We start from the raw sequence: 20,216 nt of genomic DNA on the forward strand, positions 1-20,216 counted from the left end.
AAAAGAAGTTACCATGCAGTTGTGAACAACCCTGCACACAACCATTTCACCATGGTGCTAAAAGATGACTGTTAATCAGAGATGGGAACGTGATGATAAGATGAAACTAGATGACAGAAGTGGCACCCATATGAAAGATAATGTGATGTCTACTGAGGGGGCAGTAGATGCTACTGCTAGCACTACCTAAGCTCAAACAAAGTCTTCTCATGACTGCAAGTACAGGGTGTTCTTGAATTAGTGAGCACAAGGGACACTGCCCTCTTCCAAAGACATCACAGAAAACCCACAATCACATGGGAACCAGACTGCCACCAAGAAACAGTCACTCTTTCTGGCCTCACATGATTTTTCATGCCATAATGCTAAAACCCTTTTCCCCATCTGCCACATGACTAGCAGAAGAAATAACCTTCAGTCAACACCACCAGGGTAGCACTGGAAAAAAGGCCAACACTGGAAATCTAAAAATAAAAGCAGGGAATGTAGTAGCTGTTTTGAATTCTAAAGTTCTGCTCCAAAATGAAAGCCTAGGTAGGCCACACATTAAACAAACAACATAAGTATATCAGGAGAGTGCATAAAATCAGTTCAAAAAGCAATATTACAAAGAACAACAGGAGACCTGACAATGCAATTTATTATCAATTTATAATTTTCTCCACAGACTTCCCCATAGTTCAGTTTAGCTCATTTTCACATTAACTTCATATACATGTATGTTGGGCTGGATTGCTAGCACGGTGGCAATCTGTAGCACATGCCACCGCAAAATGTGTCTCTAACACGGCTCCTCCTCTGTCTCACAGTGAAGCTGGTTCAAAGATGTCTGTGTACAGCCTACCTACACTCCTGCATGGCCAACTACTTGTTCTTGTCGTCACCACTCTTCTACAATGGACCTCACAAAATCAAAATTTACTCCTAACCATTAATGCTCAACGATCCAGTTTAAAAGATAACTTTAAAAAAAGTGTTCACACAAGTCATGAAGGAAAGTGCTACCACATGTCCTAGGATGAAATGGCAATGAGCTGAAATTCTTCAAGCCAACATTGCCCTGTATCCTGCAACTAGACTTGGAACAACAGTACTCTAAAAGAGGCAGGAGAGACCTTCAAAAAGTAAGTATACTAGAACATATCAGGGATTGTTTCAACTTCTTTGATACTACTCTTTTTTTTTTGAACGAGAAAGGTTGTTTGCAAATACTTACGGAGTTCTTGTTTTTTACTGCCTCAGTCTTCATTTGTGATAGCAAAACCTCCCAAGCAAATCTTCTGCTTGGCCATCCTAACCATTAACATTAAGCTAGAGAAGTCAGAGGAAATAAATTTTGGGGGGGAGCCTTTTTATTTTTTCCTTCTCAGCAAATAATTATCCAGCATAATTTTCTGAAATTTCAATTCCAAAAGCTCCAGTACTTTTTCACAGTGCTGTTTCTTCCAGCTACAGAAAATCAATTACTCTCAGAGTAAGAAACAAAATGAAATAAATTGTAGCTAGTTCACCATATTTGTAATATTATTCTGTAAACATCTTGGGTTTTTCTTATACAGCAGATAGAGAGATGGATTACCTAAAACAAAATATAAGCTCGCTGTTTTGAATTAATACAGACAACAAAAGCAAAACGCATTAGAAAATTTTCCCTATAGGTGATTCAAATCATAAAGTTGAGAGGACAGAATTGAAAAGATTACAGTTTGTTACACTAAGTTTCCAGCAGTGGCACCAAACCACCTATGTTTAAAAGTGCAGTTACTGCCAAACATTTTCAGCAGCTTTCACTGCTAGCAAGCTACACCTGAATTCCACAGAAAAACAAAAGGGCCACCTTGCAATGATTGTGGAGGCCACTTCTAATTAAGCACAATGTTTAAAACCCACAGTTGTCACTGTAACCTAAATAAAATCCAATAGAAATGCACAATATAATAAAGATACTCTTTTACTATGTAGTCTTCTTGTCCCAGTAAAGTATTGGTGTGCAGTTTGGGCACTTTGGAATTTGAACAAGAAGGTTTGTATGGACAACGGTGAGGTTGTATACAGGACCAACTCTGATGTCTCCAAAGAAATAAGTGATTCATTCAACTCCTGCTTCATTATGAGCAGATAAAAAGGCCACATTATACTAAAACAGTTCTTCGGGTTCAGCGTAACCGCCTCTAACCTAAAATGCAAAAGACTGCACATCCTGAACACCTAAAAACGACCTTAAAAGCAATATAGCTACTGCAGCTGGCAAGGAAGAGACAGTAAATTTGACATTTAGAGGCCTCTCAAAAGCACCTGAAGGTGATAAATGTTAAGACATTTACACTAATTCTTTTCTCAACATATTCCTACTGTATGTAAAAAGTTACAATTTTCAGAATAAAAACTCTATAAACAGCTACAGGGAAACGAAACTTTCCATCACAGTTACATATGCAAAAGATATTAAAAATTATCAATGTTAATTAAGATAGATGCAAAAATTCACTGTAAGATGTCTTCTGATATTAATGATCCTAGCTTCACTGCTGCTTTGTGAATGATTTTTAAGCTGAAGAGTATTCCAGTAACTTCTGGTTAAAAGAGCTATGGTTGCATTAAAAACCATCCACAAAAATCAACTGATGAGACTTCACTATTTATCAAGGTAAGCTTGCTGCCACACAAGAACACTCTGAGGCAGACGATACAGCCAGGATGCTGGACAAAGATATTCTAAGAGCACATCACAGATGGAGGTGCTTTCAGACTAAAACTAAAGATGCTTCCATACTTTCATGATGGAACAATCCCCACTCTTGGTGTTTATTATGCTGCATTTTTACACTCAAGAGATAAGGAAAAGATCCAGCAGGCAGCAGGAAGCAAGTATCATGTTGAGATTTAATAGCTAGCAAAGTGCAAAGGACAAAAAGCAAATGTAAACAAAGGTAACACCCGAGACATAGACCAGAATGCAGTGATGTGTTTCTGACGGCATACAGGAACAACTGAACCTTGACACAAGAAGGAAGAAAGAAGGGAGAAGAGAGTTTAGAAAAGAATTGATCTAAACAAAGCTACACATATAAACAAGCTCTCAGATGTACTTAACCTGGTCTGAGGTTTACAAAGATTAACCAGCTTCTCTCTGTGAAATCTTGAAACACAAGGAAGCTACTGGAAAGGTAAGGTAAGCAGCAATACTCCAGGCAGTACCTGACATTTGCAGCTCTACCTCACTTTTGTTAGAGTAACTGCCCTGTTCTACATTACACAAGGACACAGCCTTTACATATATACCCATTGTAAAACTAAAGTAAACCTGCTCTCACTCCAGCATAAGGCTACATGGTGCATCTGATAAATGTGCATTATCTACTACCTCCATGCAGGCACCTGCCACCCAAACACACACACATTTTATAACCACCAAAAGGGTGGTATTAACCATATCCATAAAGCTTATTCCTTTCCCTAAAGGATAGATTAAATTCTCCATTCAAGAAGCATCCTATTACATTATCTTACTCCTTTCCTGTGTTTCAGCTCTAACTGTAGTTGAGAAATTATTTTGCAAGATACCACTTCTTATGTCAGCAGTTTGTCATTCTTGAGAATGAAAAACCACCAGCACACAAACATTATTAAATATAACATTACTTAGTATATGTAAGAAAACTGTGTTCAAATGAGACAGCTTAAAAGGCTTTTAAAAATTCATAATCCCCCAAAATGAACAAGATAATTAGGTGATGGAACAGCACTTCATTATTAAGTCATTTTATGCAGCTGACTAAATACAGGACCTCTCAAAACTTACCAATTACAATACAATCTATATGTAGGGTTAAAATGGAAGAAAACACAAGCACAGAAACCCAAATACCATACATCCTGTATGTCCCCACAGACACAAAGTCTTTTTCCTCTTCCCCTCCACCCTTGGTTTTTTTTTTTAAAAAAAGCAAGTAAACTCCCTCACAAACATATTCTCAATTGCCTTTCTCTCTCATTATTTTAAATCTTACTACAAGAGGACTTAAAGTTGTACAGTCAAGGCCCTTGAGCCGTAAAATTTTACAGTGTAAATTACAGATCAACAGAATTACATAAAAAATATTAATTTGAAAAGACACCCTTGATAACACATCACATGCAGCACACCCATGACATGTGAAAGAACGGGCAGTCACCTTTTTTCCCCCAACTTTCTTTTAAAAGAAGTTATGAATAAAGACAGAAAATATGGATACTAATGATGGAACATGCAACCAAAACCATCAACATATGCATTCTAATTTTCAACTGAAAGTGACAGTCAGAAAAGCTCTGCCACCTCAGCTTGCTTTCTCCCCCTCAAAAAGAAGGCATATAACAGCATGTTGTAGCACATAGTATTGAATTCAGCAGGAGCTGCACAATGACTGTGTTTAGAGAGTCTTCACAGAAGCCCCAAACTCATCACTGTAACAAACAGCAGGAAACACACGTTTCAACAGATAGGGGATTTGCTCCGCAGCAGCCTATAGCTTCAGGTTTTTTAGATGACCCTGATCAGCTAGACAGAAGTACCACCAGCATTGAAAAGAAGGCTGAAGGTTTGCAGAGAGGTGCAGGTAAGGAAGGCAGTATGGACTCCCTGGGTGTGAGCACACAGACAAGAGCCAGCTACCTACACTCCCTCTCTTCCCACCACGTTTACTTGCTGCTGTGTTTTGAAGGTTTTTCAGAACAAGGGGGCTAATAGCTATCATCACATCTCCTGCTTTACGTTGTCTTGCAGTCCTTTATTATTTATCTGTTTCCAAATCAGAGCATTCCAAATTTACACTATGCCTGCACATAAGCCTTCTAAGAAACAACATGCAGGAACACATGCCCAAATTTTTTTTCATTCAGGGAAAGTACAGATTCATGATTCAATCAGGCATGGATGCAAGAGTTTGTCTTTCTTAAGTAGCATGCAACATGAAGGATAAGGGTTTTCAAGAAAAGGTGGCACTGACAGTGGTATTTCAGACAATGAAAGAAAAAGAGAGATCTTGCAGCTGCTAAATCCTCTACAGCCAGCCAGTGCACAGCCCTCCCTCCCATCAACGTAGTCTTCTTTCAAAGGAGCACATGACTTTAAAGAAGTTATGACCACAGGATTAACAGACAATAATATGGGATTTCTCCATAATCATACTCTGCTAAGCAATTAGGTCACACCATGTTCTTGAAAACTAGTTTAGTGCAGCTGAAGGTCAAGGAGTGAAAGCATGTAAGGGAGGAGATGAGGCAGAAAAGGAGTAGAAAGATTTATTTTAACTCTCAAGCATGTAAAAAACCCTTGCCAGAAAGAGGAGGTGCACTGTTGCTAGAACTTTAGTGTATGAAAGGAACTTTCTTGGCACTGAAAAACTGACATCTGTGTACAAATAGAAAAAGTGTTGCTCTGATTTACAAGCCGTACACAGAAACAAGAAGGAACTCCCTTTACATCAATGTGCTCCCCAGGACTGTCTTGTTCATTCTAAGTTACACTTCTGTCAACAGATTGATGTGGCTTAATAGCCAAGTAAATAAGCAAATTTTTGTTGCTGTTAACTTCAACAAAGAGATATTACATGCTTCTGGAGTTCTGTAATTCTATTTTTTTAAAACAGATTCTCTTGCATGAACAGGAATTCTGATGTCAGATTTTTTTTTTCTGTTCCCATTTGGGTTTTGGAATGCAAATTTGAATGAATAAAGTACTCTGCATCTATGTTGGCAGCAGATGTTCAGAAGAGAAGGCACACTAAAAAAGCTGGAAGCATTACTGAAGGTCTTATGACTCTGTCCCCCTGGAAAACCATAAATTGCTGCAGATACAAAACAAAGACATACCAACAATTTTAAGATTGCTATGAGAAGTTCACTGAACTATTTAAGTCTGAAAGTAGCCAAAGATTAAAATTATCTTTCCTGCCTTTTTAGAGTGCTCTGAAGGTTAGAATAGGTGGGTGAGAAGCAAACACCACAAAGGCGCAGGCAAAACCTTCCCTGCTTCCTGTATGTGTATAAACAATTCAGCTCTGTCTTCAGTTTCATATTATCTATGCAGCGTTCACTTGTACAATCTGGGTAACACCAGACATGTGTGCTTGTCACTGTGCCAGTAGACCAGACAAGAAATGCAAGTTACCAACATCACTGAAACTTTATACAACAGGCTAAGCAATGGCCAGACACTATTTTTTTTTTTCCCTGCTCTCTGATCCAGTTATTGCCTAGGCAGGAACAGCAATTACAACATTATCAGGGGAAAAAAAAAGTCAAGTTGTTGGCTATTCCTTTGTAAGCAAAAGCATAATATCTAAATGCTGTGATATCCTGTATTTAGGAGCTGTAAGACTTCTCACTGGTCAAGAGAAAATTTTTTATGGTTTCTTGTTGAGAATTCCTTTTACCATACAATTACTTTTCACTTTTAAATTTCATCTAATACAGTTCAATGTGAGATGGCCTAAGGCATTATACATAGAGTTTGAAAACTTAACGAGTTAGTTTTTTAATAGTTTTCTCCATGGTATGTTCAATCCCCCCTTTTATTTTTAGTATGAGACTAAACCATACTGCAAAGCTCAAGAGCGCTTAGCTTCCTAGTATACAGACAAGAGCAGTGCTATACCACATTTTTACATTTGCTCTTTTGCGCTCTACAGTTCACAAAACACAAGTGTAGTGTCAGATTGACCGAGCCTCAGTATTCTGTGGTTCTCTCTCAATGAACACTTCCAAGTCACTGATCTGTGATATGTGCATTGATATGTGTCCTGTTCTGCAGGACTCTGGAGCTGGTCCTTTGTCAATATGCAGTAGAAAAAAAAAAAAAAATAAAAAAAAAATCACTAAATGTGGTGTCAGGTAATATCACATGACAAATATAAGATGTACACAACCAGCATGAAAGTGAACACACATGCATCATTCTTGTAAAATTGGGGAGATGGTAATAACAAAAAGTGAAAATGTGAGGTCCCATGCCTCAAGCCCCTTAACACAAGCATTTATACTTAAGTGATTATCAAACTACAGAATGCAAAAAACTAGGTATTATCTTATTTGCCCAAGGAAGTACTTGAGAAAATGCTTCAGAGAGTCTACTCATAGACACAGTGTTTTAAAATACCAGTGTGAAGTCTGTGCTGAGATGTAGTGGTATTTCATGTATAAGCTGGGGGAATATGTATGGCTGTAGAACTTCCAAGGCAGCTGGATGTCAGCTATTTCCTACCAATGATGCTTGGCCTGGAACTTGCTGGAATCCATTTAGTCTGAATACATGTACATCTGCTAAAGCCTTTTCAGAAATCGTAATATGAAAAGCAGCATGCTCACACTTGTAAACAGTTTAAGTAATAACTGCATCTGTGATGGAAAGGAAGAAGCCAGAATGAAGGTAGGATAACACCAAGATATGCACAGATTTTCTGCTACTCTTACTGCCATTCACAGTATTAAAAAGGAGCCTGTACACACAGGTACTTTAAAGGATCAATGCCTAAGTACATACCCATATAAATAAAGAGCATACTATATCGTGCCAGTACTTAACACCAGAGTTTGAGTCTTAATGCTTCTGCTGTTCTTTAGTACTTCATTTTCCCCTTCATTTGGACTTTTCATTAAATTTCTGAAGCAGCTCAATTAACATTAAATCATAAATTAGTCTTGCTAAAAGACGTACATGACATATCTGACTAAGAACTTAACATGATAGCTCAGTCATCACTTGCTTAAACAAGGAGTCTGGGCTGAATATTAAGACATATGAGCAGAACAAACATCTGATTTTGGTGATGCTAAATACTGTTTGTTGCTGCTTTCATAAATAAAATGGTTTGATTTTCCTGCTTCTCTTCTGTAGCGACAGATTCTGAAGCACACCTGAAGTGGGTGTGTGTCCTTCAGCTTGGGAAGGAAAAGTCTCGTGATAATACTCCTCAGATCTCAGTTATGCCATCCACTCTTATATCACAATGAGCAGCTTCCCTTTGTTTTACCTTTTCAGAACCTCCTTGTTATATGATCTTAATAAGCAGTAACAATGTGCCTCTAGTCAGCATTTCTATGCAGATTTTGACTCTGGAAGATACCACATTGTATGGCCACAAACAAAAATACACAAATGCATGACATTCACAGCACAGCTGCACCTGTTAAATACATGAAACAAGGCTCAGTTAAAAAAAATGCTGCTTTTTCACTATCTTTGAAAAATCATGTAGTACAGTGGTACGGTATGGATCATCCACCAAACACTTGCTAGAAAAAGAGTAAAATCTAATCACTGAAAGGAAAAGTGAGGATGGACTGCAAAGCTCCTAACAGGTTATGACTCAGCTTTCCAAAGAAATGACAGAGCTAAAGATGTGGAAAGGATTTCACATTTCATTATGTCCCATCAGGTATGAAAATCACTGTAAAATCCACAGGTATCTTACTAACCTTTCAGTACCAGAGCACAAGGAGAAACATACAACCTCAAGCTTATACTCCACAGAAGATGGCAGTCATTTTTTGTGTGGGAAAATTTCTAGTGTTTCTCCTCCAACTATTAATTTGATGTTAGCTAAATACATAAGAAACTCACCAAGCAATACAATCTATAAACACATAATTTAAGCCAAAAAATATAAGCCAGTGATGCAAATACTGCTTTTCCTTAACTGAAGACAAATTTTTAAGAAGGCATGGCATTACAAAGCAGTTTGTGTTACATACAGAAATCTATCAAGTGCCTTAGTAACTGTTCATATACATGATGGTTCTATGAGTTGCTATTTACAGCCAAGTAATTTGCTTCTCCAGCTCTTCAGCCTTTATTCACAACTACTCACATTCACAAACAAGCTTGGGCCCTTAGGAATTCAGAACATTTAAAAAATATTCCAAGTTGCCCCCCTGACCTCCATGCGAAGGAGGGTTTGTCTGGCTCCAGCTGCTGCCACAGGAAAACATACTCAGACTGTGCAGTCACTGATCTTGTCATCCAGGACAGTCAAGTTTCGCTTCTCAGTTCAGAGCAGCTCTTCCACAGAGTCTTCATCAGCCACACCTGCACAGCACTGATGCAGAGCACACTGCGTGCCGACTTTGCAGCATGGGGTAGTAGCTTGAGCCAGCATTCATCACAAACGGAGGCTTCCCCATCCCTCTGGCTGTGCATTTCTGTGCTGTGCCGGCAGCTGGCACTGATACTTGCCTGATGTGCCCACAGTGACCCAGTTCAGGGAGCTCAGTCTGTAATCCCCTCCTGCTTCCAGGCTGCCCTTGGGACTGTGCCTGTGCCAGCACAGGAAAAGGAGCAGGAAAATGAAGCTCATCAGGTAAGGAACAAGATTGTCCCATTCACTGGCCCTCTCATTAGGCTGGTTTAGCCACCCTGTAACAGCACGTGGGCAGGCCAGCGCTGACCAAGAACTAACATACCCTTAAGAGGGACAGTAACATAAAGGTTTCTTTTAAAGGAACAAAAGGGACAGCACAAGTAGACCAGCTTTATAAGATACAGTCTGGAATAGTTTGCTCTCTAGTTAATGTTATAACTGGCAAGAAAAGCAGGAAAAATGATCCTCCTTTTAGGCAGGAATGTGAAGTAAATTGTATCAGAAGGACATTTCAAATAAAAAGCAATGAGGAAAAGATGAGACAGAAGGATCTAAACCCCTCCCTGATGTGCTTTCCTTCCCAAAGAATCAACAGCAATCTTGCACAGAGGGCCCTGCTCATGGAAATAAGAAAATACTGCCAGATAGGTAATATACCAATAAAGTCCTAACTCCCATACCAAAATGTTTGAAGTTTATACTTGCAAAAAAAAAAAAAAAGTCCTGAATAACCCAAACACAAAAAAAACAGACAAAACAAACCCAAAAGATAAAGGAAGCAGAAGAGGACAAGTTGAAATATCTACCTCTGGGATTATGTCTGCACCATCTTCATATTAAAGGTACAGGAATCAAATGTCTCCATAAAGGAACAGTGTCAGCAAGAAGAAAAGTATCAGAAGAAAGCTAAAATTTATTACCATCCAAGACTCCCATGTAGGTTTTTTTCTTAGAGAATAATAAACTGCTAGTTTTGTTGATGAAGCTGCTGAAAGTGCTGACTTCTTGACCACAAAGTGGCTAGACACAAGCAAAAAACCCGCAAGTATTATTTTCCTCTGTAGATAAAAGGGAAAAACCCCACACCCCAATCTCCATTAAATTTGGCAGAATAATTTAGTTGTAAACCATGCCAGAACAGAATACAATATTAACATAAAAGTTAGCTCCACCTAGTTATGTAACTAGGTAAAGTAAGTGCAGTACCAAGTAACATACACCACAGAGTACATTTGATTCTAAGTTTTAAGCACTGGCTTTTTTAGTCTCATTCAGAAATACAGGATTACAAAAGACCATTTCAACAATAAAGTATAACCCACTTAAGATGAAGACAACCCTGCAATAGTTGAGACTAAAAATTTCAGAAAACAGAGAGAATATGAGGCCCCATACTGCTTCTTTAGAATCACAAGACAGTTAAAAATCACCAAGACTACAGCAAATGAACACCCTTTATCTGTCCCTGAAGAGTAACAATTTAAAACCACCACAGCTTCAACAGACTATGTGACCTAGAGAAAATGTCCCTTTGCTACCAGTTCCCATGGCATATGAGCAGGTACTCAAGAGAACACTTCTACAGGCACACTCACCCCAGTACCTCAAGTCTTACAGTGACCACTTACAGATACTTGAGAGAAAATGCAAGAAAGGGACAAGAGCCCAGGAGCCAATTTACATACCAGACAAAGCAGGGCTCCTCAAGGAACCTGTGAAGACTTAGAAACAGTACTAATTGCTCGCAAATAAAGCTACAGTGAAAATCAAGTATTTCCAGTACACCAGTTCAGTTACAGAGTAACGTAGCATCCTGTTTAAGAAGTGCGCAGACAGAATACTACTGCCCAAAGCAAATTTTTTCCTTCCCAAAGGCTCACTCCTCTGCACAGTTCATCAAAAACTCAAAACTAAACTGTGCGTACAACCTGTTTGAAAAGTAATCTTTCACACTGACTGTGAACTCTTTCAAGCTTTGGATATGTCCCCTATCTCTTACCACCTGGTAAGAGATGTTTTTCCTTAAGTTAAGTACAGGCAATACCATCTAAGCTTCCTAACAAGTCTTGCACCTACAGGCAGATGATACCAGGGAAGACTTGTTCTAGGTAAAGAGTGGTACACCATCTCACTGCAAGGTCCCTGATGCTGGTGGTCAATGCACACACATTGTCTGGGCGGTTATACAATGATGCTTCCTCAATAGTATTGCCTCTGAAAGCAGAAACTGTCTGTCACATTTGCTTGCATAATCAGGAGGGAATAAGGGGAAGAAAATAAAACATAAAACCAAGAGAATAAGGTTGCAGACCATCATGTAGATTACTCAGTGTGGTGTTTTACAACAATCCTAAACCATGTGAACTATTCTGGACTTACATCATAATGTAAATCTATTTTCTAAAGTTTCTTTGTTTCCCCAAGCATTTTCATTCTTTCAATGTATTTAAAAATCATACTGTTCCAAGCTTTGTGGTGCAAGGCTAAATGTACCAAAGTCTTAAGTCTCCTCTCTTAAGAAGCTTCTTCCCACAGCTTCACCATCTTAGTGTCTCTTCTTCACTTTAGAACAGAACAGTAGCAATCTCTTTCAAATGGAAGGACAAGAGCTGCAAGTATCATGTAAAGGAGGACATAGCAGGGCATTGCACAAGAATATGGGGAGATACCCGGCTCTACAATTCACTTCTGGTGTTAGCCCGTTCCATAACAGCACCAAAACCAGTAAGAATGTCATCCAACAACTGACCAAAACATGTAAGCTTCCCTTATTCTGTTTCACCCCCTAGGTGATGATACCTCGGAGTTTAATAATATTACATATATTAAGACTTCTTTGCACAGGCCTTTGTACCCAGTCTACTAAATTTCACGCCATTTATATTACTCCAAAATTCACTGCATAATGAAGGCATGCAATGAAACACCTTAGGCTTGAAGATCTTTAGGCTTTCTCCACACTCCTCTTAGCTTCTACCTTGCTCAGCTGTGAACTAGTGATGGTTAAGCAGGATCTACTACAGTGCATGCATGGTAAGTAAATATACACTTTCCTGGCTCATTGGGACAATCCTCCTTTGCGTAACCTATCTTCCTGCAGTGGGGTCAAAATACAGTTCGAGAAACAAGTCTTATTTAAGACAAAGATTCTATGCAAGCCACTACCATCCAGGAAACCAAAGCTGCTGAGGTGCTGCTTTAAGTGGAACCTTTTCTTCTGAATATAAAATCGTACCTGTTGCACAGGTTTACTAACCAAGCCGGTTAAAAACAGAAGGACACCTGGCCACTAATGCCAGCTGTGGGTCTCACAGGAAACATGCAATTTCCGCCTAGAACTGATACACCTTTTAATACCTCTGACCAACTGCAAAAAACATCATGGTTCCTCCAGAACCACTATACCATCCATTGTTCTCCTAATCTCCAGTTTAACTTCCTTGTTGTCAGTAAAGTGACTCTCCATCTCTGTCCCGCCTACATATTTAACTTAAGGTAGATTTATGGAGGCAATCACAACTCCACACAGGCCAAGATTTCACAGTGTTTTCAGCTGATCCGAGTGTGCACTGCTGCCATAAATTAGATATACGGTGGGGTTTTTTCCACTTTGACAGCACTGCTGCATAAAAAAGCCCACCCAGAAACAGACATTAGAGGAAAGCAATACTGCTCCTTTCAGTCGCCAACAGCATGGACTGAGCTTGGCACACAGCTCTCATCAAAAACACGGCCTCAGCCTCTCTCTTCCTAAGATAGAGGGGCCAATTTCTGTTCAGTACGCACAGCTTCAGCATAGGAAGTGGCATACTTGAACATCTGGAGATAATGGAGAGGAAAAAAAAGGAAATACCAAAAAACTCCCATGAACGCAGAAGGACAAAAAAGCAAAGCCTGGAAAGACAGAATGAAAGTTTCAGCACACCCCTAACATACTAGCTCTGGTACTGATTGTGCCTTACCGAGCATGGCTAGAAGAGAAATCCGAGACAAGCATTTTTATCTGCTTCCTGATGAGTTTAGATTTACAAAGATTTGTGCATTTAAACTGCAGGCACAGAACAATCAGCAAGCTCTAGTTTTAATTACACTTAGTTTTAAAAGACCTACAAAGCAGGCATTATTCTCCCCCAGAGTGAGAAATAAACCAAGCAGGGCTGAGCAATTACACCCAAAAAGCATCTTCATCTCCTGTGCTTTTCATACGGCATCTCCCTCAGCACAATTTGTAAGGCAATAATTGTCACCAGTAGCATTGTATTGGTGACAGTCTCTTGCAGCCTGTGCAATCGGCAGCTCTCAGGTCATTATGCGTTTGTGAAAAGGAGGCATTTTGAGGCATGGCTGGGAGGTAAAGTGACTTGACACACAGAAGAATAATTCCTTCCACAACACTTTCTGGTTAAGAGACCACTTTTTCAGTACGCACACAACCACCGGGGCCAGGTCTTAGAGACAAGCATGGAATAACCAACTTCTCTGAAAGTTGACAAAGCTGATACAACATTTACATGGTTCACAACAGCACAGAAAGGGTTCTTTGCTGTAATCAAAATTTCACAATTTTTAACTCTTAAAACAAGCAAACCACCACACAAAGACACCAACCAACTGGGTTTCCAGCAGCTTTGTGGCCAACATTTTCAGGGTTCTTTCCCATGTACCTGAAAAACTCACAGTCCACTCAAGTTAGTGTAATTAATTATCACATGCTACTGGAATTTGTGTACATGTAGTTATAGAAGCAGTGAATTGCACACCTGCAGTATTTATTGTTGTGCCTGTACAAGTAACACAGGAAACCATACCACTGAGGTTTGCACCTTCTGTACTTAACCATTTTATCTCTGTACAAAAAGAAAGGTTAACACATGCCTTTTAATTCAGCAATGGAGATGAGGTTACAACAAGAAAATCCAAGAAAACAGAAACTGGAAATTTCAATATATCACAGTTAAAAATTTTATACCTTCATGCAATACTTTTAGTCTTACAGGACCATCTTCCACATTGCTCCTTCCCCTCCCAAATGACTTTCTATTCTGATAATTCATTGGGAAAAAATGTTACACTATAACATTATTAAGGATGTTCAGCATTGGTTTTAAATTTGAAAGGAAGTATCACCTCAAAGGAATTTCACATCCTATACCATCTCACAGTGGATCTTGACAACACTCACACAATTTTAATACACTCGCTAGCTACCAAGATTAGCTTAGGATGTCAAGCCTGAAAAAAAGCCATGAAGGTCAAATTCTAGGTGCCATCCAAGTATTTTTTTGTGGTGTTCTTTACCTTCCTCCCAACACAGAAAACTACAGTGTAGTAGTTATGATGTGTGGATAAATGATGGACAAGCTCTGCAGTTCTAAAAAGCAGCATTTCTGGAAACTGATATGTGACTAACCAAAAATACAAACATGCACATATATATATATATATATATATGTTCTGTCTACATACTCCCCACTTACTACAAAAATCACGTTTCCAGCATCCAGGAAAAAGCAAACAAAAGCAAAACCAAACCTCATTTCCCTCAACATTCAAAGGTAAAAGAATGTTTTTCAGATTGCAAATACACACTTGCACAACTCTCTGCTCTCTCTTATCGGCACCTTCAGCATGTTATTCTATGCGTTTTTCTCTCATAAGTGATAAAGCAATTAGATACCTTAGACAGCAGGGTTAACTTACTGCTTTTTATTGTTAGAATCTCTGCTTAGTGGACTATCAAGCAGAAACAGACTGGTTTCCCAAACTTCTGAGATTCATCAGGGCTTTTATTCAAGAACAAGTTGCAAGTGTTTCCCTAGCAAATCCAGCAGGTCCTAACAAGTTTGAAGTTTAAAACGTCGGATAGCTCTTCCTACTTCTTGCATCAAAATCCAAAAATTGCAAACCATAGCACAATGATATACCATTCTGCAGTTCCAAAACTTTATTTCAACTATCTGCATCTCTTTTAGGAAGCACATTAAAGTTTAAAGCAAAAAAATGAACAAACAGGGGACTAGGGGGTGAAAGAAGGGGGAGCTGTTTGTAAGACCAGGAACTAAATCACTTCACATAGATGCACGTTATAGATTTGTTTGGGTACCTCTCCCTGTCATTATTTAAGGAATGCTGCACTTCTCACACCAGTGTAGCAACCCCAAAGTAAGGCCAGTCACAGAAGGGTAGAAAACCCCATTTCTATTATTTTGACCTGGTTTCAAGGTTTTACTTGCCTGCTCACTATGGTGAGGTTTTTAATACTGATGAACGTGAATTCTTGTCTTTTGGACGGACTGAAGTAAAAGCACTGCACCAGTGTATTTAAAATGCACAGTCACACTGCTTGCAAGTGCAGGCAGAAATAAAATTAACAAAATAGCTTCAGTAAATCTGTGGCTCTTTCATGATAATCTCTACCACTCCTTGAAATATCATGGTTGGATGACTACTTCAGGTATGTGTAGGTAGCCTGCATCTGAACAATGTCAATAATATGTATCACTTCAAATTTGTAAGATGGAAAAAAGCGTACGCAATGCAACATGCACAATGATAATGAGCAAGCACAATCTCCTTATACATTCTGTGCTAAAGACAACATTGAATCTGTAAGTCTCACAAGACTGTTTTGGTACGGAAGCTTAATTAAGATAAACTAACTTGAACAGCCACAAATGTGTCGGAAGAAATCACACACAGGCAAGACAAATAAGGGTGACCCTGTCAGTATCCACAACCTCAGATTCCTTTTTTCTTATTCTCCCCAGGCATAAATCAAAACACACCAAAGAATGGAATAAAATTCAAACGTTTTTGCAAAACGATGAGGACTGTTCAATACTTTTTTTTTTTTTTTTTTGCAAAGGCACAGTGAAAAGGCACCAGAACACTAGAAAAGTGTGGGGTTTTGCAGCCCAGGCACACCATTACCCCTTCTCATTTCCAACAACTCTATGTTTTGTGTTAAGCAATATTTAAACCTCCTTTATTAGTTTCAATCAAAAATTTCATTTACACAACCCATTTACTTGCTCCAAGACACCTTTCTTAGATCACTTTCTTATCCAAATGATTTTTTAATTCTTGTTACTGTCAGAAGTATTATAAGGTAATAAAGACCACTAGATAATTTACAAGGGAAAACAGTGAAGATTATTAAAATTTCTGAGTATTTGCATCTTCGCTGAGCTTTCTCAAAAGGCAGGTTGGCCTAGGAACTTCAGGATCCATTCATTCAAATACATCTCTGTCAATAAAAACTAATCTATTCATTTATTCACCTTGTTTGCTGCATGACTGCAGCTAAGTAAGATGAAATAAAGGAATTCTTTCTTAAGAAGGGGAAAAAAGAGTCGATTTTGCAAAACGGAACCTTTCATCATTGTTTAGCTCACATACTAAGACACATTTGGGTTCCCAAATGAACACAAGTTTTAAAGTCAAAGGTGTCTTTAAAATTCACCGCTTTGAGCCTGAGGGTTGACATTTGCAACTATATTTATATGCAAACCTTAACGGTGAGAAACCTACCTAAGGGGTAGAGGAAAAATGGAAAGCGACAGAGGATTTACAAGAGTGTATTTCAAGCAACTCTAGAAGTTTTAAGTTTAAAAAGAAGTTAAGAACACCACTGAACTATTCAACAACTATCCTGACATTTGCTTACTGTTATGGTTTTATGGTAACACTTAGCAGTGGAATAATTCCAGCTTCTTAAGTGATGTTTAAGTGAAAGCTCTAGCCCTTTCAAATAACTGCATTCCATTTTTAAAGCAAAAGCCATGTCAAACTTCTCACAATGATTCACCATCCATTGGTATCTTCTCACAAAAGTAAATAAAATCGATGAGATGCTTATTTTTCTTTACTTTTTTTCCAATGAAAAACTAGAACAGAGTCTAACATTGTCTTCAGTTCTTAAATTACAGGTTTACACTACATGCCAAGCTGATATAGCATTAAGATGAATAAAACCAAGCTCAGTATTGTAATACCTTGTCTGTAACGGATCACATTAATATACCAGTTTTGTCCTAAACTGCATTGCCTAATATTCTGCCAATTTGAGAAACTCAATTTGTTTGGTTATTTTTTACTATTTAACATCTTTCAGTGTTTGCACTTCCCTGTACAGTAAAAATGAAACTCTTCGTCCTCACTGCCGTGTTCTGGAGCTAGCATGTGACTTCCAAAGCATGTTTGTTTGGGAAAATCCCCATTTATTTAAACATTTCTTATGTAATTAGCCTAAGGGCAATTGTTCTATTTCATAAATATGCATCGAGGACCAAACACTGTTGACTCTTTAAAATAAGTACAAGACATGTTACATAAACCTTAACACTTTCTGAACTAGCATGCTGACATTGTCTTCTCCCTGAAGAACCTTAGGAAAACATGGTAGATAATTTCTAGATTTGTGCCTTTATTTTCTTCTATGAAGTAAATCATGTATCAGTGTCCGTAAACACAAGCACAGTTCTATTTTTAAGAGTCCAGAAACCTAACCCTGGATTTCAAAACACTTTATGCATTCTTGCCAGAAAGAATGGAAATCAAATCAGTTTTACACGTCCAAACAGAATATTTAGACCACACAACCTAAACTTATGGTTTAACATGATAATGAGTCTAACAAGATACTCGGTAAGTTAATACTACTTCGCTGTCCAACACAGCCCATTATTTTAGATGTATGAAAAAGTCGAGTCAGAACACTACGTGAAAATAGAAGTACACATTCATCACGTACCTGTACAAGTCAAGGCAACAATCTGGCACATGAGATGAAGTTTATTTTAAATACTGTCCAGTGAACCTTCCGAGAACGTTGGGGCTTTTTGTTTGTTTTTTTTCTGGTGGGCTGTGGGGTTTTTTTTAAGCAGTGTCGTATTTCTATGTTGCTGCTTATGCCAGTACGTTATTTGCAGCTTTTCCTATTAGGATCCTTCACTGGAAGGGTACAGAGAAGCAGACACAGGATCATCTGCCCCACATACACTGCCCTGAACACTGATCCTAAGCTTTGAAATCGCCGAGATGAACATTAGAAAAGATTCTGCCATTCTGGCATCCTATAACGCCGTTGGATTCCCGCTTAAAGAAGGGGAAAGATGAAAATAACTCGTACATAACGCAATTCAGTGTTAAACTAACAGTTTTGAAACACGAAAAGCAGTGAAAAAACAAGGCGTGACTAATAGCTTGAGCTCAGAGGCGATTAATACACAGCACTCCATAACCAAGGTTCAAGCAGGCAGCGTTTCATGTGCAGCGCTCGGCTGACATACCCTGATCTGACTTCCAGCTCCAACAGTGATGCCCAGAAAGTGATCTTCGCCGCAGTACTATTGATCAAATACAAGAACAGAGTTTCTCTCGCTTCTTCAACCGTGTTATTAAAGCAAAACCAACACGGAATATGTACGGCGTCCTTCACTATTAAAACAAGCTTCTGTCCTACAACCCCCCCACGTTTCCAGCTACCCGCCTGGCTACCAGCAGCAAGTCTCACGTACGCGCCTCACGACACTCAGGTGGGCACCAAACCGAGAAGGTTCCAACAAGGAACTGCCCAAGTCTCAGGTGAGACCCGCATTAAAAAAGCAAACACGCCGTAGCTGGAAGTCCAACTCCCTTTCCCGTCTTCGGGCACCTGGGAAGGGGTGGAAAGGCAGCGAGGGGTCATTCCAAGCGGCAGGAGCTGGGCCTGCCCTCGCCCCGCTGCCCCGCCGCGCCCAGCGGCACGGCCCCCGCCTCCAACCCGCCGTCGCCCGCACCCACCTGCCGAGGTCCTCGCCCGTCTCGTAGTGCTCCTCCAGGTTCTCCTGCCTGAACACCGTCATGGTCGCCGCCGCCCCGCCGCCGTCTCGCCGTCTTCAGCCCCTGCTCGGCGCCCTCATCACCGGTGCCGGCCCGCGTTCGGCTGCGCGCCCTGCGGAGAAGCGCGGAGGTGAACGCCCCTGCCCGCGGCCGGGCGGCGTCCCTCCCAGCGCCGGGGCCGCCCCCCGCCCTCCCCGCCCGCGAAGGAAGCGGCGCCCGTGGGCCGGAGGGCGCCTCCGCGGCCCCTGCCCTAGCGGCGGGAGAAGAAAGCAGCACCCCCCGCCCCCGCCCCTTCCCCAGCAGCCGCACCGCCGCCCAGCCGTCGTGGCGGCCGTCGGCGCCCGGCCGCCCGCCCGCCGCATTCCTCCGTAGCTCCGTTGCCCGGTCGACCGGGACGTGCCGCCGAGCCCGCGGCGGGAGCCCCCGGGCATCCCCGCACGTGACCCCGGCCGAGGACGGGAGGACGAAGGCGGGGGTCCCCTCCCCGCCGGCGGGCAGGGCCTCGGGGGCCGGTCCCGCCGCCAGGCCGCCGGCTCCCTCGCTCACCCGCCGCCGCGGCGCCCCGGCCACTCCGCGACCTCTGAGGCGGCGCTGCCGCGGCCGCTCCCGGCCGCCGCGCAGGCACCGCGCGATGCCGCGGCGCGGGGCTCCGCCGCCCGGCCAATGGGAAGCCGCTGCCCCCGCCCCTCGCCGCGGCCCGCCCACCTCTGCCCCGCCGCCGCCGGGCGCCACGGCCAGGTGCGCCCCGCCCTGCCCCGGCCCGGCGGCGGGGGGAGCCCGCGGCCGCCTGCCCCGTCCCCGCACCCCGCCCGGCGCAGGCCTGCGGGCGGCTCCCGGCGCCGCCATTGTGTGCGCTCCCGCCGGCCGCGCCCGCCCGCAGCCCGCGCCTCCCCCCGCCCCGCCCCGCCCCGGGTAGGGGGAAGGGGGCTGGCGGCCGCCGCCCTCCTCCCGGCCCGCGCTGGCACCCTGCTCGGTCAGAAGAACGGATCCCGCGGCGCGGTGCCGCGGAGGTCACCGTCCTGCCCGCCCGCGGGAGCGCCGAGCGCCGTGGCCTCGCCGCGCCGCGGCGGCACCCGCCCCAGGCGCCGCGCCCGCTGCGGCAGCACCGCCGCGGGGCCCCGCCGGAGCGGCGAGGGCGGGAGGCCGCGAACGGCCCCGGCCCCGGCCCCGGCCCCGGCCCCGGCCATGCTCTTGAGCACCTCACCAGGTAAGCATTCAGGTACGGTTTGCAGGTTTCTTTTATCACCAGGCAGCAACAATGAGCGGTTTTGTTGG

At 41.9% G+C, this 20,216-nt stretch overlaps 1 protein-coding gene across 5 annotated transcripts in view; it reads right to left on the bottom strand.

The window, feature by feature from the left end:
* The window catches only part of DAPK1 (death associated protein kinase 1), a 93,228-nt gene extending 73,635 nt beyond the window's left edge, over positions 1 to 19,593 (bottom strand). For all 5 annotated transcript variants that reach the window (XM_074931323.1, XM_074931322.1, XM_074931325.1 and 2 more), the window contains exons 1-2: positions 19,488 to 19,593; positions 18,903 to 19,053 (exon numbers count right to left, since the gene is read on the bottom strand). In XM_074931323.1, coding sequence (XP_074787424.1) covers positions 18,903 to 18,964 — 62 coding nt within the window. In that variant the 5' untranslated portion in view covers positions 18,965 to 19,053; positions 19,488 to 19,593. The remainder of the gene's footprint in view (positions 1 to 18,902; positions 19,054 to 19,487) is intronic.
* Positions 19,594 to 20,216: the final 623 nt, after the last annotated feature.

The sequence above is a fragment of the Athene noctua genome, chromosome Z (genome assembly GCF_965140245.1).
Source record: "Athene noctua chromosome Z, bAthNoc1.hap1.1, whole genome shotgun sequence".
NCBI classification, from domain to species: domain Eukaryota; kingdom Metazoa; phylum Chordata; class Aves; order Strigiformes; family Strigidae; genus Athene; species Athene noctua.